Source organism: Globicephala melas, chromosome 6, assembly GCF_963455315.2.
Source record: "Globicephala melas chromosome 6, mGloMel1.2, whole genome shotgun sequence".
Taxonomy (NCBI): domain Eukaryota; kingdom Metazoa; phylum Chordata; class Mammalia; order Artiodactyla; family Delphinidae; genus Globicephala; species Globicephala melas.
Window position 1 is genome coordinate 8,369,077 of NC_083319.1, and position 18,772 is coordinate 8,387,848.

At 54.9% G+C, this 18,772-nt stretch overlaps 1 protein-coding gene across 4 annotated transcripts in view; it reads left to right on the forward strand.

Moving 5' to 3' along the window:
• The first annotated feature begins 48 nt into the window (after positions 1–48).
• The window catches only part of SH2D3C (SH2 domain containing 3C), a 31,767-nt gene continuing 13,043 nt past the window's right edge, over positions 49–18,772 (forward strand). The window contains exons 1-3 of one of the 4 annotated variants that reach the window (XM_030858584.2): positions 49–180; positions 2,350–2,827; positions 14,121–14,160. In XM_030858584.2, the coding sequence (XP_030714444.1) occupies positions 144–180; positions 2,350–2,827; positions 14,121–14,160 (555 nt within the window). In that variant the 5' untranslated portion in view covers positions 49–143. Of the gene's footprint in view, positions 181–2,349; positions 2,828–4,848; positions 4,959–14,120; positions 14,161–17,086; positions 17,276–18,772 lie in introns of those variants that run through there. The other 3 variants (XM_030858588.2, XM_030858589.2, XM_060300393.1) reach the window with 3 other exon arrangements.

Genomic DNA, 18,772 nt, shown 5'->3' on the forward strand with positions numbered 1-18,772 from the left:
ACTGGTTTAAAAATACACAGAGGAAGCGAGTGAGAGGGCGCGAGAAAGGGGAAGGGGAGGTGAGGGAGGCATCTCAACGTTGATGTCCAGAGCTTCAAGTGGCCACTTGCCTTCCAGCCGGGGGCTTTGCACGACTTGCCAAGATGACGGAGGGGACCAAGAAGGCCAGCAAAAAGTTCAGTGAGTGCAGGGTGCCGTTTGCACTGTCCTTCATCCTTCTGTCTGTCCGTCCATCTCAGCCTCTCTGTATTTGCTTCTTCATCACTCTACCTCGTTTCTGTTTTTCTTTCTGTCCATCTCTGCCTCTCTCCAGGGGCCTCTGCTTCTGAGTTTCCAGTTGCCATCTCTCCATCACTGGCCCAGTATCTCTCTCTCTCCAGCTGGTTAGGCTCTCTGTTCTTCTCTTGTCTGTCTCTGCCCGTCTCTACTTCTCTGTCTCTCCCCACCCCAACTCTCAGTCTCTCCATTCGTCTGCGTGTCCTCTGGCTCCCTTTGACCTCATGGCTGGGCCAGGGAAGACCTCCACGCAGTCCACCCCCTGCCTCTGGGCCTGGTTCACATGGGGTCTCAGGCTGGGAGTTGCTGTGGCTGGGGCGGGGGGGAGGGGTGTGTGCCATGAGAGCCTGTCCCATGTCCCCATCAGCAGTGACGCTGGGACCCAGAGCAACTCAGTGAGGGGCCACACGCACCCATCACTTCTCCCCCAGGTTGGTGATCCCTTCCTGGTGCCAGCAAACTTCAGTTTCCCCTGATTCTTCTGATCTGACAGCACAGGTGGGTGGACAGGGCAAGGATTATGACTGTATTCCACAGATGAAAAGACTGAGACGAAGACACTTGCCTGAGGTCATATGGGGCTACTGAGCAGGGCTCAATCTCAAGTTCCTGGACTCTGGTCCTCAGTTTCCCTCCCTGTCCCACTACTGTTTTCTCCAGACCCCCAGTCCCCAGGGGACGAAACAAGCGGTGCTGAGAAAGAAGGCAGTCGTTGGCACAATTTCTGCCCCATGGCGTAGCTTTCTAAGAGCAGAGCCTCAGCATCTTCTGACAGCATTTGTCAGGAGGCAGAGAATAAGACCAAGTGAGGGGGTGGGCAGGACTGCGAGGGAAGCCCCAGAACACTGACCCCAGCAATCCAGAGCCCTGGGCCCTTGTCCAGGCTCAGCCTTGCTTTGTGACCCTGGGCAAATTCCTTCCCCTCTCTGGGCCTCAGTTTTCTGTCTGGTCAGATGGGGGCATCCCACCGATATATTCCATCATGGTTGTGAGGACCTGAGGAGGCACAGGATGCCGAGGAAGTGGCAAATGCCAGGGTTTTTCCTTTTTGCTTATCTGGAGGCTGTAGTGAAGTCAGTCAGATGGTGGTGGCTGCGAGGAAGGGCAGTCTCACAGCTGGGGACGGGGAGGAGGGAACTCACATGCACCCCCGCGGAAACGAGGAGATGGTATCACCCGAGCACTGCTGCCTGAGTCCCAACACCAGGCTCAGCTGACAGGAAGGACGGAACCGCAGGGAGTGGGACCCTCAGGCTCCCGACAACCCCCTTCTCATTTCACCCTCACCTCAGGGGCACAGAGCCTCATTCAAACGCCCCCTGCCCACCCCAACACACACGTCACACACACACACACACACACACACACACACACACACACACACATGCTTCGCCTCCCGCCACCTCAGGGGCACAGAGCCTCATTCAAACGCCCCCTGCCCACCCCAACACACACGTCACACACACACACACACACACACACACACACACACACACACATGCTTCGCCTCCCGCTGTGTGACCTCAGACAGGTCATGTCACAGCTCTGAACCTCAATTTCCTCATCTGGAAAATGGGGAATTAAACTTGTGTCATGGAGTTGTGTTGAGAATTCAGTGAAGTAATTAATGCATGCAGCATGTTTGACAAATGCAGAGGCATTTATTGTGATCATCATCATCTTCATTACTTCTTATGGAGGTTATTCTGTGTGTCAGGTACCATGTTAAGCATGTTATTTACATGCTGAGTTCATGCTTTTCTTCAGTTCTCCCATTGCCCATAGGAGATGGGTACTATAATCTCTATTTTACTAATGTGGAGAATGAGGTTCAGAAAGGACAAGTGACTTGCCTAAGGTCACACAGCTAGGATGTGGAATTCAAGGGATTCAAGCCCAGGGCTCTGCAATTCCAGAGCTGCCATTTTATACCATAACAGTTAGAGGGGGTGTCAGTGAAACTCCTAACCCTCCTTGGACCGTCAATGAGTGGAACTGCGCAGATATTTTACTGTTATTATTATTAGTGCTGGCAATATCATTAACTTCTTTCCCTCCCCTTCCCACTGCCAGAGTTCTTCAAGTTCAAGGGCTTTGGGAGTCTCTCCAACCTTCCTCGGTCCTTCACTCTGAGACGATCTTTGGCCTCCACCAGCATCCGGCCCCATATGGAGGCTGACACCTTTGACGCCACACAGGATGACATGGTGACAGTCCCCAAGAGCCCCCCGGCCTATGCCCGCTCCAGCGACATGTACAGCCACATGGGCACCATGCCTCGCCCCAGCATCAAGAAGGTTCGGGACCAACAGGCCACCCAGGAGGCCCAGGAAGTTGGCCCTGAGCCCCATGTGGTGCCCCGAGGGCTGCCTGACCCCTCAGGCTTGGAGGCAGCCAAGAAGGTGGTGGTGGGGACCGATGCCCCCGTGGAGGACACCCCAGCAGTGGGACCCAACCCTTCAGCAGTGGAAGTGGGCCCCATGAGAAAACCTGAGGACCCCAGTGCAGACACAGAAGAGGAGCGAGACCCCAGGAACGTGGTCTCAGAAAGGTAGGTGCCCATCAGGGGAGGGTGAGGGCAGGACCTGTGGGGATGGTGTCTCCAGCCTCCTACCAGTAGATCCTGGAGAGGACCCCCCAACACACACATCTGAGTAGAAACAAAACAAAACACACACACACAAACATACCTACACATTAACCAAGTGCTTACTATAGACCAGTCACTGTACTTAGCCCTTCACTTGTAATTAATACTCAGGAAAAAAACAAAAACAAACAGGGAAAAAACAAACAAACCCGGGGAGAAGATACTGTTATTTCCATATGACAGAAGAGGAAACTGAGATTCAGAGAGGGAATGTCATCTGCCCCAGTCAGGTGCACATCTAGCAAATGACAAACTTAGGACTTGAACTAAGACCCGCCCCCGCCGCCCACGCCCACCCCGACTCCAAAGCCCTAGGCAGCCTCCAGCATGGGCCCTCAGCTACTGGGTGGATCCAAGCCCAATCACTGGATCCCTGCCCTGGGGCCCACACCCGAATCGCCACCTTTAATTCTGCTGGACAACATTGCTCCCCTTGATCTAGAAGACCACTTGTTAACTAACTTGGTTACAGGGTGTGTTGAGTTGATACAAAAATACAAATAGTGATGATATGACCATAGTTCTCATTTAGTCAGTACCCATTTTACTGGGTGTCAAAACAAATGTTACTCACTGAACACTCTGTAAAAGATTGTACTATTACCCACCTCCCCCGCCCCCCGCCAATCTTACAGATGGGGAAACTGAGACTCAGCCAAGGTTGCAGAGCTGGGATTTGAGCAGGAATCTGCCTGTCTCCAGTGGCTGCACACTCATCCACCACATGGTACCCACCATCTTCTAAGCCCTACAGTCATGTACTTCATGCCCGTGGGAGACCCCCTCAGCCCCCACCAAAGGAGTCCCTGGCTTTTCTTTTCTTTTTTTCCAGTTTATTTCTTTTTTTTTAATTTATTTTTTTATACAGCAGGTTCTTAGTTATCTATTTTATACATATTAGTGTATATATGTTAATCCCAATCTCCCAATTCATCCCACCACCACCCCTGCACCCCCAGTCCCTTGCTTTTCAACCCTCAGAGCCTTTGTCTAAATCATACTCGTCAGATGTACCTATTGAAATAAAGAGGGGGAAAAAAATCTGAGCAAAAGTAACTCTAGGGTTGGTTCTGGAACCTCTCTTGAATGACTTTGCCCTGAGACACCAAGCACAGCTTCTGTGTGCTGGGGTAATTGGTCCTTCAGTGGGGAGCAGGACCTTGTAAAGCTGCAGAGTGAATCCGGTCCAGACGCTGCCTCTTACTGACTGCATGACCTTGGACAAGTCTGTTCCCTTCCCCGAGCCTCACTCTTCTCATCTGATAAACGGGCACAACGATAGCACCTACCTTGTAGGGCTGTGGTGAGAATTCAAGAGTAACATACTTGTAAAATCTTAGCACAGCGCCTGACACACCACAAACAACTCGGTAAATGGGAGTGCTTACGTTTATGATGAATAAAACAAATGCTTTTCCACCATCTCTGGCTGCTCCAGGCTGCCTTCTCTTGCCATCCCCTCTTAAATTCGGCCTCATTCGGGTGTGGAGCAAGGATTGTATGCAGGATAGCGGGCCTCGTAGCTCCGGGGGTGTTCTGAGGTAACCAAAGTCTGAGAAGCGCGCTAAGGGTTTGCTGAAGCGGGGCGGGGCGGGGCGGGGCGTGGTGAATGGGCGTGGGCAGGGGCGTGGCCTTCCCATGCGGCGCAGGGACTGTTGGGGAAGCTGGCCTCGGAGTGGGGCGGGGCGAGGTGGAGGGGGTGTGCTCGGGGGCGTGGCCTTCCTGCTCCGACCTGACAGATGGGGTAGAGGGCGGAGCGAGACAGCAGGCGGAGAGCGTGTCCGAGGCGGGGCGTGGCCTTCCCGGAGGGAGAAGTAGGCGGTGGAGCGCGCCCAAGGAGGGCAGAGGGGCGTGTCCGAGGCGTGGCCTACAGGCCAGGCTCCTCCCCAGGAGTCCTGCTCTATGCTCCGCAGCTCCGTATCCTGAGAAAGGCGGGAGCCGTCGAGCAGAGGAGGTCTACGGGTTGCAGGCCGCCACGACAGGGAACTATGACTGCGGTGGGCCGAAGGTGCCCCGCACTGGGACCCAGAGGGTGAGTGACCGAGCTGGGACCGAGGAGGGCCGCCGCCCGGAACGGGAGTTGTCTGAGGTGGAAATCCGTGCCCCTGGGGCAGCTGACAAACCTGGGTGTGAGTTTAGCATCAGGAACTTTTAAACTTTCTTTTGGTGTAACTCTATCCCCAGCCTCTCCCGGCACAGGTTGGGCATCTTCTGGTCACAACAGTACCAGAAGAGAGGCACTATTACGATTTCCAGTTTTCAGATGAGGAAAGAGAGGTTTACTTGCCCAGTTTGACACAACTAGTGAAAGTCAGAGCTAGGGTTTAATTCCACCTTCCTGGACCAGGCCCTCAACGACTAGGCAACCCATTCCCCTCCAGCAGGTATTGAGACACCTTGAGAATGCCAAGTCTAGGACCCAGCCTTCCTCCCCTGTGGGCAGAGATGGTCCTGGCAGTGCCTCTGGCATCAGGCCTGGCTTAGAGCTAAGAGGAAATGGGGAGACTCTCCCTTCCCCCCCTAATCATCTGGAGTGTCCAGGGGTCCTGAGGGGGGTGGGGTTAGCAGATCAGATTGAGCCCTTTCCTGGTGCCTTGGGACCCAGTGTCCCACCTGCTCTCCAGGCCAAGTAGGAGTCCAGGAATTGTTGAACATTTCTTCTAGGAGCCTGTGAAGTCCAGATCTGTGCTGGAGTCAGGCGACCTGCTTTGCCTGTGTGATCTCAGGCTTGTCCTGCCCTACTCTGGGCTTCAATCTCCCCAACAGCCAAGATGGGCCTGGGATGGTCTCTGAGGATCCATCCAGCTTGGGAACAAGGGCATTTGAGAACTGCCACTGAGTAAGACTGGGAGCCTCATTCCTGAGTGTCCCAAGGGGGTCATCCCAGTGGCTGTTCAGGGAGCAGCATAAGCTGGGGAAGACGTGTCCCTCCCCTTCCCCCTGGGAAGCAGGTTGCACCTGGAGCAAAAGGAAGGAAGGGGAAGAGGTGAGGCTGCAGGAGTTTCCTGGTGCCCTGTTCCCTGCTGAGATCATGGGGGATGCAGAGGAAGGAGGGAGGAGGGGCCAATAGAAGGGGAATGAAGGGCATTTAGCTCCCAAAATGGAGAGCACCAGCCCAGTCTCCCCCCATCCCCTGGCACCCTCAGCCTTCTGCAGGGAAATAGTGGGTCCAGAGAGCCCTGACACTCTACCTTCAGTCCATGTTATAGAGGAGGAAGCAGAGTCTCAGAGAGGGAAAGGAGGTCCCCCAACACCCCACACCCACACACACACAGAGGAATTGTCAGGCCAGGGTCCCACCAGAGGACAACTGGCTGGCCCTGCCTGGAACACTCAGTGGGTGCCATCTACCACATTTTACCAGCGAGGAGACTGAGGTTCAGAGAGAGAAAGGGACTTTCCTGGGGTCACAGAGAGATTAAGTGTCAGAGCCTAGATTCGATTCCGTCTTGACCAACTCCCAAGCCCAAGCACTTAACCACTAGGCCACATTTCACCTCCTGCAAGTAAAAATCTCAGAACTGTCTCTACCATTACTTCAAATGACTTCCCATACCCCCCTGAAAAGGCGGTAATAGGAGCCCATTTTACAGATGAAGACATCGAGGTTTTGTGAGGTTAACAACTTGCTTGAGATGACACAGTTGAGTTGGAATTTCATTCATTTTAATAGTTACTGAGATGCAACTATTCCTAGACATTCTTCTAGGTTCTAGGGAGACAGCAGTGAGCACAGCAGACAAAACCCTGCTCTCAAGGAACCCCCATTCCAGTGTGGGGGAGACAGATGATAAACAAGATAATGAGTTACTCAGTCAGCCAGAAGAGAAAAGCACTACGGAGAAGGATTCAAATCAAGTAGGGGAACTGGTCTTGGAGGGTAGTGGCTGGTGGTGGCAATTTAGGAAGGTTAGCCAGGAAAAAAGTCTCAGTGAGAAACTGATGTTTGAGCAAAGGAGATGAGGGAACAGACCCTCTTTTTTTTTTTTAGTTGAAATATAGTTGATATGGAATATTATATTAGTTTCCGGTGTACTGGGAACAAACCATCTTGATATCTGGGGAAGGGTATACTAGGCCGAAGGAATAGCAAGTACGAAGGCCCTGAGGTGGGAGCATCCTTGGCACGTTTGAGGAGCAGCAGAGAGCAAGATGGGGGCTGGGGAGAGGAGTGGTGGAAATGAGGCCAGAAAGGAAATGGGTTCAGATAAGTGAGGCCTGGAAGGCCCAGCAAGGACCTGGCTTTGACTCTGAGCGAGTTGCAGCCGTTGCTGGCCTCAAGCAGAGGAAGGCCCCACTCTGACTTATGTTTTACGAGGACTTCTCCTTTAAGGAGGATTTGACCGCAGTCCTACTCATTCTAAAGTGTCTCACCTGAACATCCTTTCCTGCCTCCCAGAGACCCAGACCCCTCCGCTCCACTTCCAGGGCTGTTCAGAAGGAAACTGAGACGTGGAGAAGGAAGCACCCCGGCCGGGGGCACCCTGTGTTGCCCGTGCCCCAGCCCTGGTGCCAGGCGTTGAGAACAGGCCAAGACCCCCGTCCCCACCCCCCTACCATTTCCTTTCAGAATGTTGATTCCTGTCCAAGAATTCCCAACACTCCCCAGAGTCCCACGACCCTCTCGGCCCTGCAAAGTGACGTCAGCTGCCGGGCATCTGGTAGTGATTACCCACGGGAGGGGGGAGGGGGCTGTGGTGGGCTCAGCCCATTCAGCCTCCTCAGACTCTGGGCGGCTGGTCCTTGTCTTCCAAAGGGGCCCAGCTGCTCCTGGCTCTCATTTCCTGTGGAGACTTTCTCATAGCCCTTGAGACCCCCAGACGCCTGAGGCTGTGGGAACTGCGCTGGCTCAGGAAGGATGGACGGTCCCCCCACCAACCCCAGCTGGAGCCACATCCCCTCAAACCCTTAGCGGACTCTGTTTACAGAATGCTGGACGTATGTGGCGTGAGAGCTGGGGAAGAAAGGGGTCGGCTACATCAGCGGCTCAGAGGCCCACTGCTGACTGTCTTTACAACATTGAGAAACCCCCTTCCCCTCTCTGACCCTCAGTTTCCCCATCTGTAAATTGGGGACAATAACAGCACCTGCTTCACAGGGTCATCGTGAGGACTAGACAAAGTAGAGCATTTAACCTGGCCCTGGCCCGAGGAAGTACCGGCACACAGGATGCTCAGGCGATCACCACACCCATTTGTAGAAGAGGAAACTGAGGCCCAACAAGGGGGATTCGCCCAGGGTCACACAGCCTCCTCCCTCCCAGCCGAGGGCCCTCTTCAGAGCCCCTGAGGGTCTTTCCCCTGTCCATGCCCACTTCGTTTCCTCTTCCTCATGTTGATTCTGGGTTCCTGGTCTGGTCGGAATATTCTTTTTCTTCACTTTCCCCTCCCCAGTGTCCCGCATCTCCATCCAGGAGCAGTCCCCATCATCTGGGAGAGCCTGCCTCGGGCAAGGAATAAAGCAGAGCCGAGCCAGGTCTCGTCTGAGCAGCTCTGTGCCCTGCTCTAAGCGGGGCTTCTGCACAGGCATCCAGTCGTCTTCCGCATTTGCTCGTCTCCAGCAGCTGTTAAGTCTCAGCAGCTCTTGGGACTCAGACTCCTCAGCTCTGCCCTGGGATGAGCGACCCCCGATCTGTCCTCTTCTCACAGAGCTGGGACCCTTCCTGAGCTCTGCTGGGGAGCTCACCCCTGTCAAGAAGACTGAGGGCGCAGAATGGCGGAGAGGAGGAAGGACGTCTCCAGGACGGTGGTGGCCCATCGTACAGGAGAGGGGGCAGGGCAGAGGCTAAAGCCAAGGGCCTTCCTGGCAGGGAATCCCAAAGGCCTCTTGGCTGGGTGTCCCCAGAGAGATGGGGCTTTCCACCCCAGCTCTCCCTTCTCAGGGTCTTTAAGGACTAAGGAGCATAGAGCAGGGTTGCTTCTCTGCCCCGGGTGAGTGAAAGTCGGAGTGAAGGAGGGAGGGTATCTTCAACCCCCCAGGAGGAGCAGGATGGGAGATTTCATTTGGGGGGTGGTGGTGCTGGGGCAATGAGAGGAACCACAGGGGCTAAGGAACCTTCCACCTTTCCTTCTCATAGGATCCTTGCAGCCCCTCTGGGAAGACAGTTAAAATATGCCCATTTCACAGACGAGGAAGTTGAAGCTCAGAGAGGGGAGGGCAGGGAGAAAGCTGGGAAGCATGAGGCAGACGTTGGGGAACTCTCCACTCAAGACCATATGACCACACCCCAGGGAGCAAAGTGGGGGACAGACAGAGGGCAGCGAGGCTGCAGGGCTCTGCAGGGCAAGGCTGCCTGTGGTGAGGGAGGGCCAAGGTGGAACAGGATGGCAGCCTCTCCTCCAGGGTCCCTGGGGGAGCCTCGCCCTTCCCTCCTGGCCAGGATGGAGACCCTGAAAGTAAAGCTCAGACCGAAACCTGCACTGGGGAAATAAAGGATAATGGACTCTAATGACTGATCATTAATTCAATTAATTAAGCTAATGTATGCAATAAGTGGTACCAGTTATAAGAACAAATCAGCTAATACAGGCAATTAAAGGGGTTGGTCATTTAAATAATTAATGCAGCTGGTTAGTGGAACTTCTTTAGCTCAGTTGTCACTATTATTTATTAATTGATTTCACCACTAATATTAGAGAGGAAGTGCCTTTTAAATCCATAAAATAAGAAATTAATTAATTAATTAATGGAGCTGAGTTTTTTTTTAAATACAGTATTTCAGTTTTATTTTATTATTTTTATTTTTAAATATTTATTTATTTATTTTTGGCTGTGTTGGGTCTTCGTTGCTGTGTGCGGGCTTTCTCTAGTTGCTGTGAGCAGGGGGTACTCTTCGTTGCGCAGGCTTCTCATTGCAGTGGCTTCTCTTGTTGCGGAGCGTGGGCTCTAGGCACACGGGCTTTAGTAGTTGTGGCTCGCGGGCTCAGTAGTTGTGGCACGTAGGCTGTAGAGTGCAGGCTCAGTAGTTGTGGTGCACGGGCGTAGTTGCTCTGCGGCATGTGGGATCTTCCCAGACCAAGGCTCGAACCCGTGTCCCCTGCACTGGCAGGCGGGTTCTTAACCACTGGGCCACCAGGGAAGCCCGGAGCTGAGTTTTTTAAAATGGAAGCTTTGATTCCTGGATTTGATCATTACAAAGGGAGAGAGAACATTCTAGAAGTCTCCAAGCAAACAGATCTGCAGGCTGAGTAGGGATTACTCTGACTCTAAGGGAGAGAATTCCTCTAGGCAGAAGGAATATCACGTGCAAAGGTCCTGAGGCTGGAGCGGGTAGAGCTCTTTGGAGGAAGTGTGAAGCCTGAGTGCAAGGAGGACCCTAAGGAAGAGAGGAGGGGTGGCTGGCAGGGGTGGGTCACAGCAGGCCGACCCATGAGAACTAGAGTTTGTCCTCAGGTTTGCAGGGGCTGCTGTGACATTTATTCATTCATAAACATCTTTACAGGGGCTTCCCTGGTGGTCCAGTGTTTAACACATCGTGCTTCCACTGCAGGGGACACGGGTTCGATCCCTGGTCAGGGAACTAAGATCCCACATGCCACGCAGTGTGACCAAAAAATACAAAACAGAGCAAAACATCTTTATAGGGTGCCTGGCACCATTCTAGGCAGAACCCAACCCCTGCCCTTGTGGAGCTGATGTTCTGGTGAGAGGAGATAGTGCATGGCAAGTCAGATGAAGCACTACGGAGAGGGACGAAGCAGGGCGGGGAGGTGGGGAGCATTGAGAGGCCACACTTCACTTCCAGATGGGCGGCCAGGGAAGGCCTCACTGAGAAGGGACATTTTGGTAAAAACCTGAAGGAGGGAAAGGCGGGAGCTTAGTGGATATCTGGAGGGAAAGTATTCTTGCAGAGGGAACAGAAAGTGCAAAGGCCCTGAGGTGGGAACAAAAGGCAGCAAGAAGCCCAGCCTGGCTGGGGCAGCGTGAGTGAGAGGAGTGTGGTCAGAGCCAGTGTGTGAAGGCTGTTATGAGGACTTCAGCTTTTTAAAAATATATATATATATTTATTTATTTTTGGCTGCATTGGGTCTTTGTTGCTGCACGTGGGCTTTCTCTAGTCGCAGCCAGTGGAGGCTACTCTTTGTTGCGGTGCGCGGGCTTCTTATTGCGGTGGCTTCTCTTATTGTGGAGCACGGACTCTAGGCGCACGGGCTTCAGTAGTTGTGGCGCACGGGCTCAGTAGTTGTGCCTCACGGGCTCAGTAGTTGTGGCTCACGGCTCTAGAGCGCAGGTTCAGTAGCTGTGGCGCACAGGCTTAGTTGCTCCGCGGCATGTGGGATCTTCCCGGACCAGGGCTCGAACCTGTGTCCCCTGCACTGGCAGGCGGATTCTTAACCACTGTGCCACCAGGGAAGTCCCCAGGACTTCAGCTCTTACTCTGAGTGAAACTGGGGCTCACTCCAGTGGGCTGGAGCACAGGAAAGTCGTAAGCTGACTCATTTTAACAGGATTGCTCTGGCTGCTGGGGGGAGAACAAGTCAGAGGGACACAGATGCAAGCTGGGAGGCAGTGAGGAGGTGGTGGCCATAGTCTGGGCAAATGATGTCAGTGGGTGGTGAGCCAACATGGTCACCTTATGTCTTAGGAATCCTGGAGTGTTATAGTGGGGCAGGGAGAGGTGATGGGTGCTGGTGGTGGCTCCAGGCCCTCAGCTTCCCGGGCCTGGGCCTCTGCCTGAGCACCCCCACTGGCTCTGGCCACCTCAGCCCACCTGCTCCCTGGGGCAGGCGCCCCCTCCCCAAGGCTCTGCTCCTGCCCAGAGCATGAGGGGAAGTGGACAGGAAGCAGGAGGAAGTGCTAGGCGATCCCAGTGTCCTGGCCAATCTGTTCCCAGCAGTGGGAGGATTTCCGGACCTAAATGGCCGGAAACACTGGGATGGGACACCTCACCCAGGAAGAGCAGGGTGGTGAGAGGGGGAGGGGTCTGTTCTCCACCCCACTCCCAACTCGGCTGGACAGAGAGAACCCAAACACCTTTGGGAGCCTGCTGGGGCCAGGCTGCAGCTTGAGGGACTACGGTTAGAGGTCAGCAAGGACTTTGCAGGAAGGAAGGCTAGCACCAGGGACTCTGGAATGTCAGAACAGGGAGGACTGTCAGACAGCATCTCAATGAGGAGCCCCTGGCCTCAGGAGCTGGGGGAAACCCTGCATGGAATTCTGCCCTGGAAACATATACTTCACCCACAGTTTTTGTTTTGTCTTGTTTTTAGCTCAGCTGTTTTTGTTTTAAATTTATTTTATTAGATTTATCACATTTAAATTTAAATTTGGTGCTTCTGTATTTGAGGAAGCAGTTCCCTGATGTTTGACTTTCCTCCCTATTTTGCAGATGGCAATACCAAGGCCTGTGCCAGCCAGAGAACCAGGGCCCAGCCTGACAGAATTAATAATAACAATAGTGATGAATACTGGTTGAGGGTTTACTGTTCATACATTCCTTAAGCAATAAAGAGTTCTTGAGCTCCTACCACGTGCCAGGCACCATGGTGGGGGCTCACCTGTGAGCTATATAAAGTTAGTGCCCCAGGGGAGGCGTCAGGTAACTGAGTCAACAAATAAATGTAAAGTGATTGTTTCAGGCAGAGACTGAGGAAAAGAAAGCAGGGTTGAGGACAGAGAGTGAGGGACAAGGGACTATTCTTGGCAGGGTGGTCAGGGAAGGCTTCTCTGGGTTGGGGACATTAAGCAGAGCTCTAAATAAAGTAGGGGGAGGGGCAAGCTGTGTGATGATGTGGGGTGGGGCGGAGAGCATTCCAGGCAAGGGAACAGCAAGTGCAAAGGCCCTGTGGCAAGAACGAGCTTGGCAAGGAGGCCAATGTGGCCGGGGCAGAATGAGGGAGGGAGACATATTTTGGGGGTGGGAATTGATGAGGCGGGCAGTCAGATACCACCAGGGCCACACAGGGCATTGTAGGTTGGGGAACACGTGAGCCTGTTTACATTTGTTTTTCTGGCATGAAAATGGCACCCTCTTTACTCTCACGAGGGAAGAAAAGTCTTGGTTTAGTTGATAAATTACATGGCCAGCCATTTGCAGACCATGGAGTGGGATTTAGATTTTGTTCTTTGAGAGATGGGAGGCTTGGGGGTGTTTTGTGCACCGAGATCTGCTTAGCTTTTCACTTGAGAGCCGCCTGGGTGGCAGAGGGCTGTGAGGGCAGACACAGCGAGAAGGCTGCTGTGTGCTCCACAGAGGACACAGAGGGCGTCCCAGATGGGGCAGGGTTGACACATGGAGAGAAGTGCTCAGGATCTATTTTGGAAGTAGAGCCACAGGATTTCCTGATGAATTGGGCATGGAGTGTGAGTGAGAGAGGAGGTGCAGAGGACTGCAGGGTTTTGGGCCAAACAAAGCAACAAGAAGGATGAAGCTGACATCAACTGAGATGGGAATCGGATGTGGGGAGCAGGGGCGTGGGGTGGGGGAGATCGGCAGTCCTGCTTTGGATACGAAAGTCAAAATGACTTCAAACATCTGAGAGGAGATGCTAAGGAGGCAGTTGGGTTTCTGAGTCTGGTGTTGAAGGGGCAGGTCCAGGCTGCATCGGAGAAGGGAGGGCCTTTAAGGCTGAGGACTGGGGGAAGTGGCTCACGGAAGCCCTCACGAGGAAGGGTGATATCTATTTGGCACCTGGGAAAAACAGCCACCCGCAGCCTCTGGCCTCTCCAGGCCCCATCCTGACCACCTCTTGGGGAGGGGATCAATTCCGCAGCCAAATGTCACCAGCAATGGCACCATGATGTGCCACTGGGTGGGTCACTCTGCACTAGGGAATGAGGGTAGGGCAGGAGGAAAGGAGGCTGAGGCCCAGCCTGGGGCCACCAACTGTGGAGTCAGGGAGGAGGTGGGGAGTGAACACCAGGGGAGTGCAGCGTCCTGAAGCTGGTCGAAGATAGCAATTCAGGGAGCAGGCCCCGTGTTAAGCATATAACATTCATCAGCTCCCAGAGTCCTCGAGAAAACCCGAGGAAGCAGAGGCTATCATTACCCTGATTTACAGACAGGAAACAGGCTCAGAGAGGTGAAGGTACTTGCCCAGGGTCGCACAGCTGGAGAGTGGAGGAGTAGCCCAGCCAGCAGATTCCAGCAAATGCTATCAGCTGCAGTGCCCCCTCCTGCCTGCAGGTGGGCAGAGGCTGGCAGCTGGGGAGCCAGGCAGGGCTGGGAACACTCACTTTTCTTCTCTCCTTCCAGGGCCACTGGAGAGCCGGAGGCTGGCGGAGACTATGTGAAGGTAAGAGGGGCCGGAAGGGGACACTGGAGGGCCCAGAGTCTGTTCCAGGAAGGGCAGAGTCCTTTTCTGGCCTGGTTAGGAGCCAGATCTCACCGACTGTTCCCAGGAGGAGAAGGTCTAGGAGTCAGGGCAGCGTGTGGGGTCTGCTTTCAATCCCAGCATCTTCTTCCCATGCCTTCCATCATTCTTTCCTGGCCCCAAACTCAGGACTTCCCAATGTTTGTTACTACCAGACTCCATCCAGCTGCCAGCTGGACAGGGCCCCAAGGGTGGCTCCTTGCGAAGACCGGCTCTAATCCCACTTGGTCTCTGAGCGTGTGGTGCTGGTGCCGGGAGGTAGCAGCAGGAAAGGATGACTCAGTTCCTCATCACAGATAATGGGCACAGTCACATCGATCATGAGCTTAATTTGTCCTGGGCACTGGGAATGTTGAAAATGCAGTTTTGAAATAATAACGATAACAATAACACGACATAACATTTCGAGTGCCTATTGTGTGCAGAGCCCTGTGCAGGCTGCTAGCACTGGGAGTCACTTCTGAGCTCTTTACATAAATGAGGTCTTTGACTTCTTCCCTCATCACTGGGCAGTGAGGGCTTTCTTGTGCCCATTTACAGATGGGAAATTTGAGGCCCAGAGAAGTGCAGTGACTTGCCCACCACCACACAGCTACTGCAGGGCAGAGCTGGGATTGCTGTCCAAGTTTATTTGATGCCAAGTCCATGGACAGAGCCCTTGGCCTTCCACACCCCGGAGCACCCACCCTGAGCCAGGTCCCCTGCCGAGTATGGAGCACACAGCAGAGGGCAAGGAGCGCCAGGCCCTGTGTTCCAAGGGCTCCTGGCCCATGTGGGGACCAGGGCAGAACCACACAATGGTTTGGGCTTGTGTTTTGTAATTTAGCAGACCCAAATTTTAGTCCCAGATCTGCCACTTATTTGCCACATGACTTTGGGTGTGTCACCTCTCTGAGCCTCAGTGTTCACCTGTATGAAATGGGGTAACAGTGGTGCTTCCAAACCAGGGTTGCTATGGGCTCAATGAGTCCATGCCCATGAAGGGGAGATCTGGGCCTGGAACAGAGCAGGCCAGGCTGGTTCCTGACCCCAGGGCATTCCATCACCCAAGATGCTGCCTGTAAAGCTCCGTGTAAGTGACTAGTAATGAGCTCTGTGGGAAGTGCTCACACTGCTGTCTCCCACCATCCCCAGAAGGCTCAGATAAGAAGCCATTGGAGCTCCAGAGGTAGGGGACGATTTTCAGCTCAGGAGCTGGGGATGGGGAGATCAAGGAAGGCTTTCTGGAGGAGGAGGCATTGAAGCCAAGCCATTGCAGTTGACCAGGAATATTCACCAACATCCTCTCTCCAAACAGAAAGCTGGAAAGGAGATAAAGATAAGCAGAGATGGGTGGTAGAGTGATCCAGGCAGAGGTAAGAGTGTGGGCGCGGTCAGAAAGCAAGCTTGAGTGAGCCCGGGAAATGCAGCCCAGGGCTGTAGCAAGTTGAGCAGGAGCTGCTCCCAGGATTTGGGCCCTGGCTCCTCATCCCGAGCCCTGACACCACAGGGGGGACAGAGGCCTCAGGTAGAACCAGCACCAAAGCCAGTGGTGGACCACACAGGGGCATATTTCAGCACCCCATAAATCCCAGCTGCCTGGAAAGGTAATGAGATCCCCATCACTGATGGTAGTGAGATCCCTGTGAGGATTAGCTTTGTATTTTTCCCTTAGTTTACTGGGCTGAAAAATGTAATTTAAAAATGCTATAAAAGAAATAATACCTGCTCACTGGAGCTGATTAAAGAATCCCTTGAAGTATGAACTCAAAGCAATGTTAGTTGTGGCTTCAAGCCTCAGAAGAGGGTGGAATCAATAGTCGGTTACCAAAAGTCCATTCCTGACCTTACGTCCTCAGCTTCCAGAGCTCCAGGGTTTCTCAGATCGTGATGTGAGTACTTTGATTCTAAGGCAAGGATTCTAAAGTTCCAAGACCGTAAAACTCCAAGCTCCATGCTCAGAGCTTCAGATGTATTTACAGAAAATAATCAAATATCTGAGACCCAGAGAGGTGGACTCACCTGCCTAAGGTCACACAGCCTGTCAAAAGGATTTGAACTCCAGGCCAGACTGATGCAGAGTCAGTGATGACTCCCTTTGTGCGGAAGAGCCTATGATTCTAGGACCAAAAGTCCAGATTCTAAGACACTAAGCTTGAAAACAATAGCAAGCATTTACTGAGCACTTGTTTTATGTCTGGCAACTTACATGCATCAGCTCAGCCAATGCTGACAAGAGTTCTGTGAGGTCAGCACAGGTATGTTTTCCAGATGAGTAAATCTGGGCTCCAGGAGAAGGGACTTGGTTGGGTGGAGGTGGGGCACCGCTAGTTGAACCCAGATTGATTCCCAAACCATTGAGCCTTACTGAGTCTCTGCCCTCCCCACCCCCCCAAGTCTGTCAGTGGAATATCCCGCAATTCCCAGCAGAGTCCCTGATTCCAAATCAGAGATGAGAAATCCTGGGCTCTGGGAGATTTCCTGAGGCCACAAAGGATTTGGTCAAACATATACAGGGATTTTTCCAGCTTTAGATATGATTTAGTTCAAAGTCTCTGCCCGCTCCGGGTCAGTGAGGGGTGAGACGAGTGGGGGCGGCAGGACACCCCCCCTCCCTTGCCGACCCAGGGGTCCCCACCCCATCCTTCTGCCCCCCGTGAAGCCCCCCTTGGCAGGTCCCCCGTTCAGCATCCCCAGACTACAGGCTGCCGGGGCGCGCGGGGCTGGAGCTCTGGGGGCTAGGGGCGGGGAGCCGGGGGCGGGCGGAGGGAGGAACAATGGCCCCCTCCCCTCCCGGGGCCGGCAGGAGGGTGGGGTCTCCCCGCCCCGCCTCCCCGCTCCTCCCCCGACAAGGCGATGAGGTAATCGCGCCGCCGAGAGGCAAGCGCAGCCGGTGCCCAGCCCGGTCGGTCCCGCGCCCCTGCCCCGCCGGCAGCCGTCCCCCGCACAGTCCCGGCCTTGGCCGCCCGGCCCCACCATGACCGAGCGGTGCAGCCTGTGGAGCGCCCTGTCGGCCGCCGCCTGCTGCTTCTACCGCGGCTCCTTCGTGCAGGTGCAGGTGAGGGGGCGGCTCGGCCCCCACCAGGCGCTCCGGGCTGGGACCCCTGGCCACTCGCCCCCGGAACCGGGGAGCCGCAGCCCGTGACGCCGCGCAGGGTCCGGCCAGGCAGGGGCTGCGGGCTGCAGGCTGAGGGCTGCGGGAGGGGGCGGGGTCGCCCCAACCTCACCTCTGGGCGCCCAGACGCTCCGCAGGGTGAGGGTCCAGCTGCCACTCCCGAGACTCGGGGCTGCGGAGGCTACCGTTCCGGTCCTGCCTCCTCTGCAGGATGGAGCTGAGCTGGGGCGTTGGGTACCTGGAGATGAGGTCCCCGGCGTCCTGCCGGTCCTCCAGCGAGCACTCCGGCCCCTGCGGCTGACCCGGGCAGCCTGACTCCCCATTGTACCGGGGGCGCTGGGCCGGGGTCCAAAGGCTGAGTGAGGGGTGGGAAGCTGAGGGGATGCTGCGGGTGCCGAGGCTGGGGCCAGAGCGCCTGCAACCCTCCTGCCCTCTAGGTGGGCTTGGACGTGCTCCGGGCGCGGGTCTCCTAGCCTAGCTGGCCGGTCAGTGCGGGACGGCGCCGTGGCGGTGAAAGGGTTAAACGGAAGGGGGTGGAGGGGAGGACCCGGACCCCGCCTCTCTGCGGAGCATCATCTGCGGATGGCTTTGCTTAGGGTTGCGAGACTTAAGGGAGCTAGAGGGGACTTGCTGGGCACCGGCTGGTGAGAAGGGGTTAAGACCCTGACTCGGGGTCTCCGCGCTTTTGCTTCCCGAGCCCCCTGGGGGACGCGGGGCGCATCACCTCTGCGCTCCCCCAGGCTCACACACTCTCCGAGCCCGCCTGAATGACTGCCCCGCCGGCGGCGGCGGAGCGCAGCATCCCCGCACCCGCCAATCAGGAGCTCGCAGGCCGGGAGGCGGTGAGATCATCTCTGGCCAATAGCAGTGTAGCGGGAGCAGGGATGCTGCATTCGCGCCCCAGCACCCACCCTCCTTGGGAGCTAGGGACCCCCGGGTCGAAGGTGAGGAATCACAGAGACCCTAGGGTTCCCTAACCTCAAGTGTGTGGGAGGACCAAGTTTGTCCCTCCAGGTTCTCCCTGACCATTGATTATGGTTGGAAAAGTGGAGCCCGGTCTCCCACCCACCATTTACAGATGAAGCTACCCAGGCCCAGAAAGGGAAACTGATTGGCTCAAGGTCATACAGGGGCAGGCAGAGTCTCGAGGCCAGGTTCTTTACCACACAGCCCCTCCCCTTCTTTGCCCCCTGTCCCCCTTGCTCCAGCTGTGGAACTGGGGCAACTTCTCAATTGCATGCTCTTTGTCAAGGAGGAGTCTCCCCTGTGACTTCCACTGTTCCCTCTCCAGGGTGTGGTGTGGTATAGGGGAGGGGCCAGGACCCTGAAGAATAGGGAACCCCATGGAGGAGTGTAGGTATCTGAGTTAGCTAATCTTAGTTCACCCCGGACCTCCCTGCCTTTCTGGGGTATTGGTTTCTACCCTGGGCGGAGGATGTA